Source organism: Martes martes, assembly GCF_963455335.1.
Source record: "Martes martes genome assembly, chromosome: 2".
NCBI classification, from domain to species: Eukaryota; Metazoa; Chordata; class Mammalia; order Carnivora; family Mustelidae; genus Martes; species Martes martes.
Genome location: NC_137889.1, coordinates 117,690,415 through 117,706,799, shown reverse-complemented (window position 1 = coordinate 117,706,799; position 16,385 = coordinate 117,690,415). Strand labels below are relative to the sequence as shown.

Here is a 16,385-nt window from a genome sequence, read left to right as displayed (position 1 = left end):
GGGAATGCAAATTTCTCCACATCCTCTCCAACACTTGTTGTTTCCTGACTTGTTAATTTTGGCCACTTTAACTGGTGTAAGGTGGTATCTCAGTGTGGTTTTGATTTGAATCTCCTTGATGGTTAATGATGATGAACATTTTTTCATGTGTCTGTTAGCTATTTGTATGTCTTCTTTGGAGAAGTGTCTGTTCATATCTTCTGCCCATTTTTTAATGTAATTATCTGTTTTGTGTGTGTTGAGTTTGAGGAGTTCTTTATAGATCTTGGATATCAGACCTTTGTCTCTAGTGTCATTTGCGAATATCTTCTCCCATTCCATGGGTTGCCTCTTTGTTTTGTTGACTGTTTCCTTTGCTGTGCAGAAGCTTTTGATCTTGCCAAAGTCCCAAAAGTTCATTTTTGCTTTTGTTTCCTTTGCCTTTGGAGACATATCTTGAAAGGTATTCAAATTGGCAATGAAGAAGTCAAACTCTCTCTCTTCCCAGATGACATGATACTTTATATGGAAAACCCAAAAAACCCCACCCCCAAACTACTAGAACTCATACAGCAATTCAGTAATGTGGCAGGATACAAAATTAATGTACAGAAATCAGTTGCTTTCTTATACACTAACAATGAAAATATAGAAAGGGAAATGAGAGAATTGATTCCATTTACTATAGCACCAAGAACCATAAGATACCTGGGAATAAACCTAACCAAAGAGGTAAAGGATCTATACTCCAGGAACTACAGAACACTCATGAAAGAAATTGAAGAAGACACCAAAAGATGGAAGACCATTTCATGCTCATGGATTGGAAGAATAAATAAACATTGTTAAAATGGCTATACTGCCTAGAGCAGTCTATACTATCAATGCCACCCCGATCAAAATTCCACTGGCATTTTTCAAAGAGCTGGAACAAGCAATCCTAAAATTTGTGTGGAACCAGAAGAGACCCCGAATTGCTAAGGAAATGTTGAAAAAGAAAAACAAAACTGGGGGCATCACGTTGCCTGATTTCAAACTTTACTACAAAGCTGTGATCACCAAGACAGCATGGTACTAGCACAAAAACAGACACATAGACCAGTGGAACAGAGTAGAGAGCACAGATATGGACCCTCAACTCTATGGTCAAATAATTTTCAACAAAGCAGGAAAAAATATACATTGGAAAAATGACAGTCTTTTCAATAAACGGTGCTAGGAAAATTGAACAGCTATGTGTAGAAGAATGAAACTCGACCATTCTCTTTCACCATACACAAAGATAAACTCAAAATGGATAAAAGACCTCAACATGAGGCAGGAATCCATCAAAATCCTAGAGGAGAACATAAGCAGTAACAACTTCGACACTGACCACAGCAACTTCTTTCAAGATATGGCTCCATAATAGTCCTGTTAGTTAAAGAAGGAGTTCCATATTCTTTGCATTGCTCTTTCAGAATAATCCACTGTCTGCCCAGGCTAATATCTTCACCCTGAAACCATCACTTTATTCCTAACACGCTATTTCGTGTTTCCCAAATACCCATAGATAGAACTCTTGCATTTCAAAGATGTGTTTTATGCTGAGGGGTTTTTTGGTTTTGTTTTGTTTTTTTCCTGCTGGAACACCCTCCCTTTCATCCCTGATGTGTTTCTCCACATCCTTAAATCTTATCCCACCTTTTACACATTTCTCTAATGCTTCCTCTTCCCTAATCCACTCCATGTAGGTGTTAGCTGTTGATCTGCTCCACATGTGTGGTGCTTGCATTTTGCCAATTGCATTAGCGAGGATTAGGCTTGACTGCAAATCATAAAAGCCCCCAAACAGAAGTAGCTTAAGCCAGAATGCAGTTTAATTACTCTCTCCTCGAAAAGCCCAGAGGTCAGCAGCTCGGGTGCTGTAGCTGAGCTCCCCAAAGCCTCAGGCCCTCAGGCACTTTGGGGCTTTCTACTCCGTGTCTCTAAGGTATGGCACTTGCCTTCCTTGTCAGGGATGCAGTCCTCTCGTCGCAGCCATCTTTTAAAGGGGAGTGGGGGGCGGGGGGTGGGCAGTGAAAGAAAAGGCAGAGAGCATGCAACAGCTTTCTCGTACATGAGGTTTCTAGAAGCCGTCATATGTCTTCCTACATCTATTTTTTTTTTTTTTTTTTTTGTCTTCCTACATCTATTGACTAGAACTTCCAGTATGGTGGCTGGGCAGCACAGTGTTTGTTCTGGGTAGTACAGTGTTTGTTCTGGGTGGCCGTGTGTCCAGATAAAGACGAACGGAGGAGAGTTATGGAGGGACAGCTGGCATCCTCAGCACTGGACTCTACCCAAACAGGATGGGCAGCTGAACGGATTGTCTGTGCTGTGTCATGACCTCTGCCAGGTTGTAAGCTCCTTGTGACAGCTACTGGCCTGCATAATCTTGTCTCCCATGTGACACCAAGGGTGCCTCTCGTGGAGCAGGTGCTCAGTCTGCGTTGAGTGCGGGGACTCAGAATTCACCAGCATTTCTTAGAGAGTAAGAAGCAAAATGGTATCACATAACTTAATAAATCTTAATACTTATTTTTCATTAAAGTCACCATTAAGAAAACTGAACATTTGCAGGAAATTAAAAAAAATTCAATTTCTATTAATTTAAAGGTAATTAAAATTACTTCTCCTTCTCTGTGTTAATGCCTGTGGGTCTGATTTTAGGATCTCTGGCAAGTCCCTTAACTATTTTGGGTTTCATCTGGTTCCTTCCCACTGTGAACATAATGATGGTGATAAGAATAATAAAAGTCATTAACAGTGTTGTTATTTTCAAAAAGATTCAGACAAGGGTATCTTCTCCAGTGTACTTCTTTCTCCCTGTAACCACCATTCCATTTTTCTTATCTTTATTAAGCTTCTTATTTTCTTTTCCTGAGACTTTAGCTATCTATGAATAGTTTTCAAAATTGTTTTAGATTCCACCCAATTAATGAGTGAAAGAAGAGTCAGGTCCTAGGTCTGAAATGTTGGACAGTCCGCATGCCTTCCTGGATCATCATTGTCATCTCAGTAAATGTCCCTGCTGGCATTTATGTACTCCTATGTGACTATTGTCATTTGCTCTTTATTCTTTTTCACTTATGTACGGTACTGGACGTGGGGTCAAATTTCACCCATTTTGACCAAATTACACTTAAACTAAAATGTACTGCAAAGAAAGGAAAGGCTAAAGTATCTTGGTCAGGAATGAGGCCACCGCCTTCAGGAGTCTTGGTGGACTCACTAGTGCTCAAGAGAGCCGTCCCAAGAGGCAGTGTGGTCAAGTTGGAGGTGCAGGGGTTGGGAAGGAAGATGGAAGATAGGGAGAATATTGGAACTTCGAGAAGCATGTATTTTATTCTGAAATATCTCTCAATATTAGACTCTCCTATTTCTTCAGTTAGTGATATTATAGTTAAGATAGGCATATCCTTATCATTTGAGTAAATTTCCACAACCTGACACTCTTTGCCCAATTCATCCCCATTGCTGGGAACATACAGAGTTTCCTGATGTAAAAACATGGTCTATCTTGTTTTCCCAGCTGCAGCCCTGGCATTGCTTATGTACCCTCTAACATCCAGTTAATTTTTAATATTCAGCCTTTTAAGCAAGAAACAGGGAAATAACTGGGGGAAAAATTGTAACCTCAGGAAAATTTTTTGAAGAAGATACATTTTTTATTTTAAAAAGTATCATAAATTATCTCAAAGCAGAAAAAAGTTTAATAAAATTCTTCTAGGCATGCTTGATTTTCCCCTTGGTTTGAAATGTGTAAACGACTATTGTGATGGATAAAGTAAATAACTGAGGAAGTCAAACAGGCACTAGATCTTAGTCATTCTATAATCTGATGAAAAAAGAAGACACGAAAAAAAAAACCTCCTACAGATTTTACATAAACGGCATAAAAATCAACATGCCCATTAACAGGAGTGGTAGCATTACTTAATGGCATTTTAAAATTTGTTTTAGATGGCTGAGGAATTGTGGGCCTTTGTCTTTTCGAAGCATTTCAATTATAGTAACTACAAAGTTGTAAATCATCACATTGAAAGTGCATTTTCCAATGAAGAGACACACTTTAACCTATGATTTAAGGCTAGTGTGGATCTAATATTATAATTTATTTAAACTTTGTTTTGCCCCTGTTTTTTCACTGCACAGGAAGAACTCATATCTGTTTTTTCCACAGGGAACGTGATGCAAACAGAATCAATTACATGTATGCTCAGTATGTCAAAAATACTATGGAACCACTTAATATCCCAGATGTCAGTAAGGACAAAAGATTTCCCTGGACAGTAAGTAAACCAATTTTAAACTTGGAGCTTGAACACTGTTTTCCCATCAGATCTGTACTTCTAGGGACTCTTCAGCTAAAGGCCTGGCCCGAGAACTGGCTATATTTCAGAGTGAGCAGTGCTTTCCCTGATCTGATGAAGGAAAATAAAATAGCTCAATTTCATTATTACCTACTTAATGTCAATGACATTCCTTACATAGTGTTGCTGGAGTTCTTGAGTTTATCCTCAAAAATTAAGTTCCATATGGCTCTTACTTATAGACCTGGTAATCTACTACGGTGAGTAGCTCTGTGGAGAAATGAGTATGTTTTCTTTGACAGCAAAGCTACAAAAGTCCGTTTCTCAGGCATTGAAAACTTTGAATTCTAGTCTTTTCTCTCATCTCTGGAAAAGCATTGCACTTTAAGGCAGCTGCCTTGATTTTGTTATTTGAGTATCTAGAAGACCCCTTTAGAACTTCTGCAGTATGGGCAATAGAAACAGTGGCAGTCCTAAAGAAAGACAAGTGTGTAGCATGTAGCATCCGAGGTAGTGTAGTGCTTTATGGATTCTGCCTGTCTTAAGTTATTGAGACCTCTGCTACACCGGCATAGTAAATACTTGTGTTAGTATTTTGCTGTATATTATCAAAGGCTGCTTGGAAAGTTTGGAATGAAAAAAAAAAAAAAAAAAAGAAATATAGGATATTTATTACTCTTAATAATGTAAAGACTAATTGCTGCATATTGCATTTACATGAACTTCGTTATAATTTATACATTTTCTGTACTCTGATGTTATCTACAGCTAATAAAAGATAAATGAATAGGTTAGGGGTTTCAGATGTCTGATCTAGTTTATATAGCACGATTGGGCAAAACAGTCTCTTCATAATTTATACCTGCTTTGTTTTATTTTTGTTTTTGTTTAGAATGAAAACACAGGAAATATAAACCAGCAGTGCATTAGAAGTTTGCTTTGTACACCTATAAAAAATGGAAAGAAGAATAAAGTGATAGGTAAAGCCTTTTACTACCCTCTAATCTGCACTTACTAAAGAAAAAAAAAAATGTGTTCCCAGACACTTTCCTTCAAGTGTAATTTTGAGGAATAAAATGTGTGGAAAAAAATTGGAATAATAAAAGAATTTTGAAGTAATTTTATGTTGATAAATGTTAGCAGACATTCTTAAATATCTTAATTATAATGTATTTTAGTAATTATTATAATACTTTTCAATTTTTGTTGAGATTTTTGTTGAAGAATGTGTTGATAGTTTGTGGAGTGAGAGACATCAAGTTGATAATGTGAACTGATTTAGAGAGTCTCATTTCTTGCTTCTGATTTTTTTTAATATGGGGTTCACATTTTAGATTGTATTCATTTGTTCAAAAACATTTATTGAGCACTCCAGTGTTCTAGTGATTTGGAATAAATTGGTGAGCAAAGTGGAAATCCCCACTCTCAGGGAGCTTACATTCTTATATTAAGGTAATAGAAAAATGCCTACTTAGGGATGTTGGAAGAATGCATCCTCTGAAAAATATGAAATGATGTTACCTATTATTGACATGTTTGCTTCTTGGCGTTGCAGGTTATATTAAGAGTAGTACAGAAATTTTGAGGTTTTATATGCTAGTCATGCATGACTGACATGTGCAAGTAGTCTGAACTGTTAACATTTTCCCGAGAACTTGGAAATAGAGGAAACAGGAGGACCTTCTAAAGGCCAAACTTTTTTTTTTTTTTGAAGATTTTATTTATTTATTTGAGAGAGAGTGAGAGAGAACATGAGAGGGGAAAAGGTCAGAGGGAGAAGCAGACTCCCCATGGAGCCGGAAGCCCGATGCGGACTGGATCCCGGAACTCCAGGATCATGACCTGAGCCGAAGGCAGTCGTTCAACCAACTGAGCCACCCAAGTGCCCTAAAGGCCAAACTTTTAACTAGAAACCCTAATGAAGTGAGGCTTAGAAATATAAATTTACCTTAAAAAGTCTCAGTGGTTTCCAGGTTGCAAGACTTAACTGTAATTTTATTGAAGGAGGGCTATCAGTCAGAAAGGCAGGGGTAGGGGCTATTATTAATGAAACTAGAAAAAAAAAAAAAAAGACAAGTATTGAAAGTACCTATTGAGGTTCTGTCCGGGGGTCAGGGAATCTTTGCCCCTCGATCGGAGACAGATGTAGTAAGTTGTATTGGCGTGGGTAGAGTATTCTGACCGCGTGGTCAGAATACCAGGGGACAGCTGGTGTAGCAGGTTGTCGTGCTCAATGATTTCCAGCCCCTTTGTTGGTGTACGTCCTTCATGTGAGAGTTCAGTGGCGTCTGCCACTGAGCATCCCAAATCTGACTTCCATTGTTCTGATTATTTTTTCCCAAGGTAGCTTAACTCCTAGGAGGAGAATGTATTATTCATATACTCGGAAATACATCGATTGCTTTGACAATTGTTTGAGCTGGGCTTGAGGCCGTGGGATTGCAGGTGCACGTGCTCCTGTTCCCCAGGACAGATCTGTTTCATGCTCCACATGAATATTCTGGTGTTAGAGAGCATCCTTGTGAACTTAGTGACTGTGACTCTGACCCAGAGAGATGGTTCAGTCGTCAGCCATGGTCTTCTAGTGAACTGTGTCATCAAGTCTCTCAGAAACCAGACTGGCAACTCTTGGCTGGGCTGCTGGGCTGTTTGGTCCCCTGCACTCTTCACAGCTCTGAGAGAGAAAAGTAAAGGCTGACGAGTGTGCAGTGTGGGGCTTTTCTTATCAAGATTATCACCCACCAGTTTGCTAACATAAGCAATAAGGAAACTGTAGGAAACGTTGTATTATAAGATTTTATTTCCTATAAGATTTTATTGCAAGGTGAAAACTACATTAGAAATATACCTTATAAATATATATTTTTATTGCTTTTTGCTATAAGCATGAAGACTTACTACAAAGCTGCCTCTGACCTTTCAAAATGTGAAGTGAAATTCCAGAAGGGATGCATTATTCCCTTGTAAGTTTTCATAAGGAGGACTGAGTGGCCCCTTACCACATCCGGTCACATCTTTGCTTTTCCACAGCAGCATCTCTTTGGAATAATAATGGGGAATGGGGAGTCATTGGAGGAAGTTACATATTAGCCTTCGTCAGCATTTGACGTAAATGCGAGCTGGGTCAGTGAAGTGCACACAGCCCCAGGTGGGAGCAGACTCAGGGTGTCCATTTGGCTCTACTCTTCCCTTAACCATTTACAACATTATCAGCACATGACTCACCTCTGCGGAGTTGAACCAAATAACCTTTCAGCTCCTCTCAAAATTCATATGCTATGATCCTGTCATGTTTCCTTCAAGTGAGCAAAAAACATAAAAAAAAACAAAAAACCCCATTGAAGTAATCAGACTCAGCCTGCATTTCGTGTTACCCTACTTGATAACAGAGTCAAAAGTAAGCAAATGTTATTTTCGGAGAGGAAAAACTCCCTATTAAGAAAGGAAAAAATGGGGGTTTGGGTGGGTGTTCAAGTTGATTCCAAGTACAGGAAGAAACAGCTCCAGTGCTCCCTGCTCTTTCAAAAGTGTGACAAAACAGAAAATTTGAGTTCTTGCCTGTATTTTGTGCCCACAGATGCAGCATGGAAAATGTCATGGCTGTAGATAATTTTTCTTGCATAGCGCAGGCCAGATTCCTCTATTATGTAATTCTAATAGAGAATCCCCATAGAGCTACATGCAGAAAGGCAGACAGGCCCATGTGTTTTTTGTAATCTTACTTCCCCCTCCTATTTTTCCATTACTGACATTTAGATGAAATTATAGACATTAGACCAGTATGGGGCCTGTTGTATTCCCCGAGGTATTGTTTCATCAAATGTTTTCTTAGTGCTCTCTGGCTAATACAGTGTTTCCAGAGTTTTGCTTCCAGTGCTATTAAGGAAATATTTTCCTCATTCAACATTCATTTATTTTAACCAATTATTTCCCCTATTTATTAGGCTAAATATGCCTTTTTCCCCAAATCATATTTACCAGAAATTCTTACTCCAATTTTCCATGCCAATTTCAGGACAGTTTTTGAAGAAATTAGTCCCATTCCCATCCAAAAAAAAAAAAAAAAATGCTGAGAACGTCTCCACTTTAAATAACTTACATATTCATCTCTTTGTTAATGAAAAAGTAAAACAAAAATTATAGTGCTTTGTCACAGTAAAGCATGAGAAATATGTACAGTGGACTCTTGAACAATGTGGGGCTAGGAGCACTGACACCCCACCATGCAGTCTAAAATCCATGTATGGCTTTTTTTTTTTAAGATTTTATTTATTTTTTTGACGGAGAAAGAAATCACTAGCAGGCAGAGAGGCAGGCGGGGGGTGGGGGGGAAGCAGGCTCCCCTCCGAGCAGAGAGCCCGATGCGGGGCTTGATCCCAGGACCCTGAGACCATGACCCGAGCCGAAGGCAGAGGCTCAACCCACTGAGCCACCCAGGTGCCCAAAAATCCATGTATGACTTTTAAATCCTCCAAAACCTAACTACTAGTAGCCTACTATTGACTGGAAATCTTCCCAGTAACAGAAACAATTGATTAACACTTATTTTCTATGTTATATATATATTACATATTGTTTTCTTACAAGAAAGTAAGCTAGAGAAAAGAAAATGTTACTAAGAAAATCATAAGGAAGAGAAAATACATTTATAGTACTATACTGTGTTTATAAAAAAAAAACCCACATTTACAGTACTGTATTATATTTATTCCAAAAATCCACATATAAGTGAGCCCTCACAGTCCTAATCCATGTTGTTCACGGGTCAGCTGTATTTCCTACTGAATGTATGTTCTAAACTGAGTACTATCCTAATTCTCTGCTCATCTATGTGTTGCAATTTGAGTCTAAGCCACAGATAAATATTCTAAAATTATATGTTTAAATTTGACGCTACTTCACATTATTTTTCATAATAAATGTTGCCATTTGGCAATATCACTAACTGCTTATTTGTTTATAAAAATATTTGTTAGGATATTCCTAATGCAAGTATAATTAAACTGTGCAGTATCATCCATTATAAGCACATTGCTTATAATGCTTAAAGTATCTGCTTTTTTCCCCCCAGAGAATTGTAAATTATGCTTAGTTATAGTAAGCTCCAGGCAATAAGACTGTAGGGGCAATAATAATTGGAAGAAAATGAGAAAATAAAAAATAAAACTAAGGAAATAAGATTAAAATTATAAAAGTTCAAATATATAATATAAAAATAAATATAAACCATAAGAGACTCTCAAACTCTAGGAAACAAACTGAGGGTTGCTGGAGGGGAGGGAGGTAGGGGGATGGGACAGCTGGGTGATGGACATTAAGGAGGCCATGTGATGTCACAAGCACTGCATATTATATAAGACTGATGAATCACTGACCTCTACCTCTGAAATCAGTAATACACTGTATGTTAATTAATTGAATTCAAATTAAAAAATAATTTTAAAGGGACGCATGTGTGGCTCAGTGGGTTAAGCCTCTGCCTCCGACTCAGGTCATGATCTTAGGGTTTTGGGGTCGAGTCCCACATCGGGCTTTCTGCTCGGTGGGGAGCCTGCTTCCCCTCTCTCTCTGCCTGTCTCTCTGCCTACTATTGATCTCTCTCTCTGTCAGATTAATAAATAAAAATCTTAAAAATGATAATAATAATTTTAAAAAGAATTATACTTTCAAGAATTGATTGACAAAATAGTAAGAACTTCACAGCGTTAGAGAACAGAAACTTACCTTTACTGCACTAGAAACAATGAGGGAATTTCTGGAAGATATGAGATATATACCATTCATAAGAGCACATTTTACATAAGATGGGCAAAATTCGGATAGCAATGACAGTATCAGAGAAAGTCGAATTTAAGGTAAAAACATCCTGTAAAGGGATGCTTTGCATTGATTAAAGTTAGAATCCACCAAGAAAGTATAATTGTCATAAATGCTTCTAATAAACTAATATCATTGATATACAAAGCCAAAGCTATTAAAAACAGGGAGAAAGGGACAAACTGGTAGTCATTGTGGTGGGAGCCTTTGGTATGCATCCCATAGAGGGTTAAAGTACAAGGGAACATTAGAATAAATTAATATAAAAAATGAAGTGGATTTAATTAGCAACTATAGATTTATATTTATAGTTCATAATTTGCAAATACAAACTTCTGTCAGATATCCATCGGAAACTTACAAGTATTGATGATACACACATGCAACACAAACCAGCCATTTCTGAATTAAGAAATAATAAAATTTGAATTAACCATTCAACTGAAGTAATTGGAAAAATAGCACCTCTCTTTCTCACCTTCTGTGCTGCTCCCCATAAATAAATAAATTGAAAGCAGAGAAAAGCAGAAATGATAAATTTATGAAGTGGGAAGGGATAGTGAAAAAAAGAGGTAATAGAGAACACAATAATAATAAACCAGCAACACAGGTAATGAGGATAATAAGAGAACTACACAAGTGAGAATGAGAAAGGAAATGTAACTATAGATACAGAAGAAATTTTAAAAGATGTTAGGTAATACAATATACCAAAAAGGTAATACATTTTGATGAAATGCAGAAATTCCATAAAATTGGTTGATGGAATACAATAGACGTGTAAACGCAGACCCAAGTCTGGTACATATGTATATATTAGTATAATTGTATATGATAGATCATTGTTTCTAAGGTGCCATTGGCTGATTTTCTGTACTTCCAAGAAAGAAAAAAATGATTTCAATTAAACTATGACGGGCAGTTGATTAGGATGCAGACTGATTTCAAAAACATTAAAATGTGAAAAAAGTACGTAGTAGTTGAAAAAAATATGACTCTAGTATTTAAGGTAGCAATTCAAATCATTGGAGAAGGGATAACTGTTCAAGTATTTTAAGAATCTAGTAGCAATTTGGGGAAAAAACTAAGTTGAATTAAAAAATTAAATGTAATACAATGAATCTATAAAAGTACCAAGGGAAAATACAGATTCATATATAATCTTAAAATGAGGAAGCTTCTCTTAAAAGCAAGACGCTGTACAGCAGAAAACCTCAGATTAAGATAACTGGCAAATGACAAGTGCAAAAAAAAAAAAAAAAAAAACCTCTCAAGATTGGTGATGAAGGCAGGTCTTACATAGTAAGACAGGATGCTGGCTTTGCAGTCCAGCCCGACAGTAGAGAGTACATGAGACTACAAGCAGGATCTCAGTGACCACCCCCTGCTCTGCCAAAAAGCCAGGAGGAAAACTGGTTGGTAGCAACATTGATCCCTGGAATTAGGAAAAAGAAACATAATTGTGTGATTTTAGGAACCCATCTAGTTGAATGGATAAAGAAGATGTGGTATATATACACAATGGAATACTATGCAGCCATCAAAAGAAATGAAATCTTGCCATTTGCGACGATGTGGATGGAACTAGAGGGTATTATGCTTAGCGAAATAAGTCAATCGGAGAAAGACAACTATCATATGATTTCCCTGATATGAGGAAGTGGAGATGCAATGTGGGGGGGTTGGGGGGAGGTAGGAAAAGAAAAAATGAAAAGATGAGATTGGGAGGGAGACAAACCATAAAAGACTCAATCTCAAAAAACAGACTGAGGGTTGCTGGGGGGAGGGGGGACGGGAGAGGGTGGTGGGGAAATGGACATTGGGGAGGGTATGTGCTATGATGAGTGCTGTGAAATGTGTAAACCTGGCGATTCACAGACCTGTACCCCTGGGGATAAAAATACATTATATGTTTATTAAAATAAATTTAAAAAAAAAAAAAAGAAAGAAACCCATCTAGTCCCTTCCACGTGATGGCTGGAGATGCCTTTGGTACCAGCTGAGCTCTCAGAGCTGCCGTGATGACCGCGTGAAGCAACGTCAGTACCAGTACTTCATGTGCTCTAATAATAGGAAGTGACACAGATTTTGCTAACTGCACTAGCTCTCAGTTTTCGCCTAATGTTTTGGAGGATTTTCTTTTATGATTGTGTATATTAATTGACTTGCTGAGTGGTTTCGTTTTATTTAGGGTTCTGCATTAAGTACTTTGTTTTTGTAGAGAAGTGATTCTGATTTTATAGGGATGCTGGTTGATGTGGCATCTCAAGTGATTAGTTTTAAATTGCATTATTGTACTCTTTATCTACTCTTCCAGTCGTTAATGAAGTTCTAAAAACTCTATCTGTAAATGTGTCCGAGCTTTATATTTTCTCCCATAAAGGGACCCTGTTTGTTTATTATAAACCTTTTTCTTCTTATTTTTTTTAAACTTGGCTATTTTTGTTTCATAGAATTCAATTTTCTGAAGAGTATAAAGAAGTCATCAGGATGCTATATAAATGTGACTGTCCATTCTGCTTTCTAAGGAAAGGAATTTCTAAGGAATTATCTACGCCTAAGTAGATAATTCGTCTTCACCCCTTTTCTTGCACTGAGCTTAGCTCTGTCCACACATCTGTGTCTAGACTGGTAGATTGTAATGCAAACACACCTTAGCTGTTCCGCTCTCAGCTGTGGTTGTGACAGCCAACTTCTGATATTGGTGCATTTGACATTCACTTTGATACCTTGGAATTCCAGAGGTATTAACTAATACTTGTTAATGCACATTCAGTGACTTTTCCTAAGGCCTTGATTGGAACGGGCATGCAGGAGGGTTATTTAGATAGGTCAGAAGCCCAGAGGGCCTGCCTGACAGCCACGTTTCAACCCCTTCCTGTTGTCCTTTCCTTTCTGGATGTACAGTGATTCTTAGGAAGTGTTAAAAAGAAAAATCTTGTTTATGAAAAGGGGCGATCAAGTAGGAGACAACTTTAGTCAGAATTGAAAGGCAATTCCATTGTGATGGGAGGATAAGGCATGAAACACGGGACTCTCAAGAAAATGTGATTTGGAAGATAGCCAGATCCTTGATAAACACTTCCACGTGTATAATTTGGGAATTTGCAAAGGCTGGAAGACAGAACCCCCGTGTTGTACCATGTACATGGGACATGTGCTTCTAAGATCATGCCGATTGTCACTGAGTTTGCAGTGTCCAAATTCATTATGTTTCGTTTAAAGTATTTCTTGATAATGGAGTGTTAGAGAAGTAATCCTTATGGTACTAAGGCAGATAGATAGGATGTCTTTCCTGTCGAACGTAGAAGAACTCCCACAACAAACAAGAAAGAGTAAAAATGAGAGTATGGTTAATGTGTAGGGTTAAAAATAAATTGCACATCGATGGCGATAAAGGGACTTAAAATGCAAGCATGTATCACTGTGGCCCCTATGAAATCCTTTTGTGCACTGGGAAAAATAAGAGATAACAGACTATAGTCTTCATGGGAAAGTAGTTTGGGTCAGAGCCACAGTCCTGCATTCTTTCATTAACTCAGTAAACATTTTTCAAGTTCCTGCTGTATAGGCCAGGCATTTTGCTAGCTGAGGAAGTGGAATTGAAAAAATAAAATCTCTAGGTCCATGCTACATACAGCCTAGAAAGAGAGTCAGGAATAAAATCCACCATGATACACTGAGTGATCTTTTTTTTTTTTCTCTCCACATTTTTATGTAAATTCTAATTAGTTCACATATAGTGTTAACATTGGTTTCAGGAGTAGAATTTAATGAAATAAGCCAGTGGGAGAAAGACACATACTGAGGGATCATCTTAAGGGCAAAGGAAAAGAAGTGGGCCACCTCCAGGAGCTATTGTGAAGGACACTGAGGTGTTAACTGGATCACAGGAGGGAGCATATGCGAGCAGTGGAGGCCGGTGGAAAAGCACAGGCCAAGGTGTGAGCAAGCGGGATGCTACCAGCAGTGACAGGAAGCAGGTACAAGGGCACAGAGCAGCAGCGTGTGGGAAACGGTGGCCTTGGGGACTGGCCCAAGCTGGGTTTGAATTTTAGATCTAAGCCTACCTGCTAAGTGGCCTTGAGCAAATGACTTAACCTTTCTGAGACTCAGTTTTTCCATCTGTGAAATAGGGATGGTCACAACTACCTCACAGTGAGATTGTAAGGCCTACAGATCACATGTGTCCTGAACAGAACTCTGTGATTATATATTCAGAGACAGAAGAAATAAGGATTTAACAACACTTGTTAAACCCAGAGGTAGAAGGTCACCAAACCCTTCCAAGAGAGGCCACTAGGCTCAGAATCCCATAGAACTAGTTCAGCAAAGATTTACCATAATGTTGATGTAATTTTCCATTTATGTTGACTCTACGTTTGACCTTCTAAGAGAAGCCAAGATTTAGATGGTTATGATTTTCTTCAAAGATTAGTTCTGCTTTTATTTCTAAACAAATAGTCATTTTTATTTGCATTTATTTGTAGTATCCGAAGTTGTCTGCAAATAGGATTCTCCTGGATACGGAGGTGCTTGTCTGAAATTTGAGACTGTCTATGTGAATTGCCTGTTTTCTGTATTCTATTTTGTATGTAACTGTTTTTTTTAACTTTTGGTTTCTCAGTCAGGAAAGGCAGTCTGTGTGACCCAAAATTCTATGCGCATCAAAATTGTTCTCTTGGCAAGTGTACAAAAATCCAATTAGTCTCCAAAGGACAAAGTGTCTTTGGGGACTCAACTGATCTAAAATTCGTGATCGAGTCTGGAAGAAAATAGTACTCTAGGATTTTTTTGAACACGGGCAACATACATTTAGGGCTATGTGAAACAAGTTTTCATATAAATTAATTCAGTTTACTTTTCTAGCTTATATTTGTGAGTATCTGTTTGCTTCTTGAGATTCCAAGCATTCCTAATACGAAATTATAAAACAATCTTTGGGGAGGGAGATTTTAAAGTCAATAAAAACTATAATAATTAATAATAATATTTACTCAGATTTCTTGGATTGTTATAGGGGTTTGCCAACTTGTTAATAAGATGGAGGAGAATACTGGCAAGGTTAAGCCTTTCAACCGAAATGATGAACAGTTCCTGGAGGCTTTTGTCATCTTTTGTGGCTTGGGGATCCAGAACACACAGATGTATGAAGCGGTGGAGAGAGCCATGGCCAAGCAAATGGTCACACTGGAGGTGGGCTGGCGCATGTGGGACCCTCTTGGTCTCTGTGGCCACACACTCAGCTTCTCCCCTTTCCCCCAGAACCACTTGTGGGGGCGCTGTCTCCTCAGAGAATCAGACTGAATCCTTAGTTCCTCATATAAATAGCTAAGGAAACTGACACCCAGAATATTGTAGAAACTTACCAAAGGTCGTATGACCAAACCAGAACTCAGACTGGCTGTCCCTTCACTCCTTCAGCCTTAAGAATCCAGTCACACAGACATCTGTTGGCACCTGCATCCCGTCCCTTTCGCCTTGCCTGAGCCTCCCCATCTCCTTGTGAACGGTTGTAGTCACACATCTTAAAAGACAAAAACAAACCCTGAGCACTCAGAGAATCAGAAGTGAGGCATGGGAAACCCCTTCAGATGACAGATTTACGGATCCCACTTCTGAAAATCCTGATTCCTAAGTCTTCAGTAGAGGAGGAATCGACATTATTCCAGAGCTCCCCTGGTGATTCTGAATGTGCAGGCAGCTAGTGAACTACTGGCTTGGGACACTGACCTCAGGCAGGCTCCCTCCCACATCAGACTAGTCTGCCTGAGCCGGGCCAGCCCTTTCCAGATGACTTCCATGAACTATCTGAAAATGTCCACTTTGTATAAAAGAAATGTCTTACATCAGAGACCAGTTTAGGACAGACTTCAAAAGGGCAGTGTCTTATTCATACACTGGCATGAAATATATTTGAATGTTTGCCTACTCTTACTTAGTTGATTGAGATCAATGCGTATCAGTGTTTGGAATATGGTAACTTTTACTCCAATCCTCTAAAAAAATACCTCACCTAAGTAGCTCAAAAGATATACGTTATAAAGATTTACCAGTAACCAAGATGGTATACTTTACTTTCTAAAACGAATATTTAACACTAATAGTTTTGCCATAGTATATAAGAGATCTTGGATTACAAGCCATTGGAAGTCTTTTTCAAATACACACACACCTATGTGTATGTTTGTATACATATGTACACACAAATATATGTGTGTATATATGCACACACATACCTCAAGCTACACTTAT

At 38.2% G+C, this 16,385-nt stretch overlaps 1 protein-coding gene across 2 annotated transcripts in view; it reads left to right on the top strand.

The window, feature by feature from the left end:
• PDE5A (phosphodiesterase 5A) overlaps positions 1-16,385 on the top strand; it is a 150,480-nt gene that overhangs the window by 76,911 nt on the left and 57,184 nt on the right. For both annotated transcript variants that reach the window (XM_080796099.1, XM_080796100.1), the window contains exons 8-10: positions 4,184-4,292; positions 5,206-5,293; positions 15,151-15,326. In XM_080796099.1, coding sequence (XP_080652225.1) covers positions 4,184-4,292; positions 5,206-5,293; positions 15,151-15,326 — 373 coding nt within the window. The remainder of the gene's footprint in view (positions 1-4,183; positions 4,293-5,205; positions 5,294-15,150; positions 15,327-16,385) is intronic.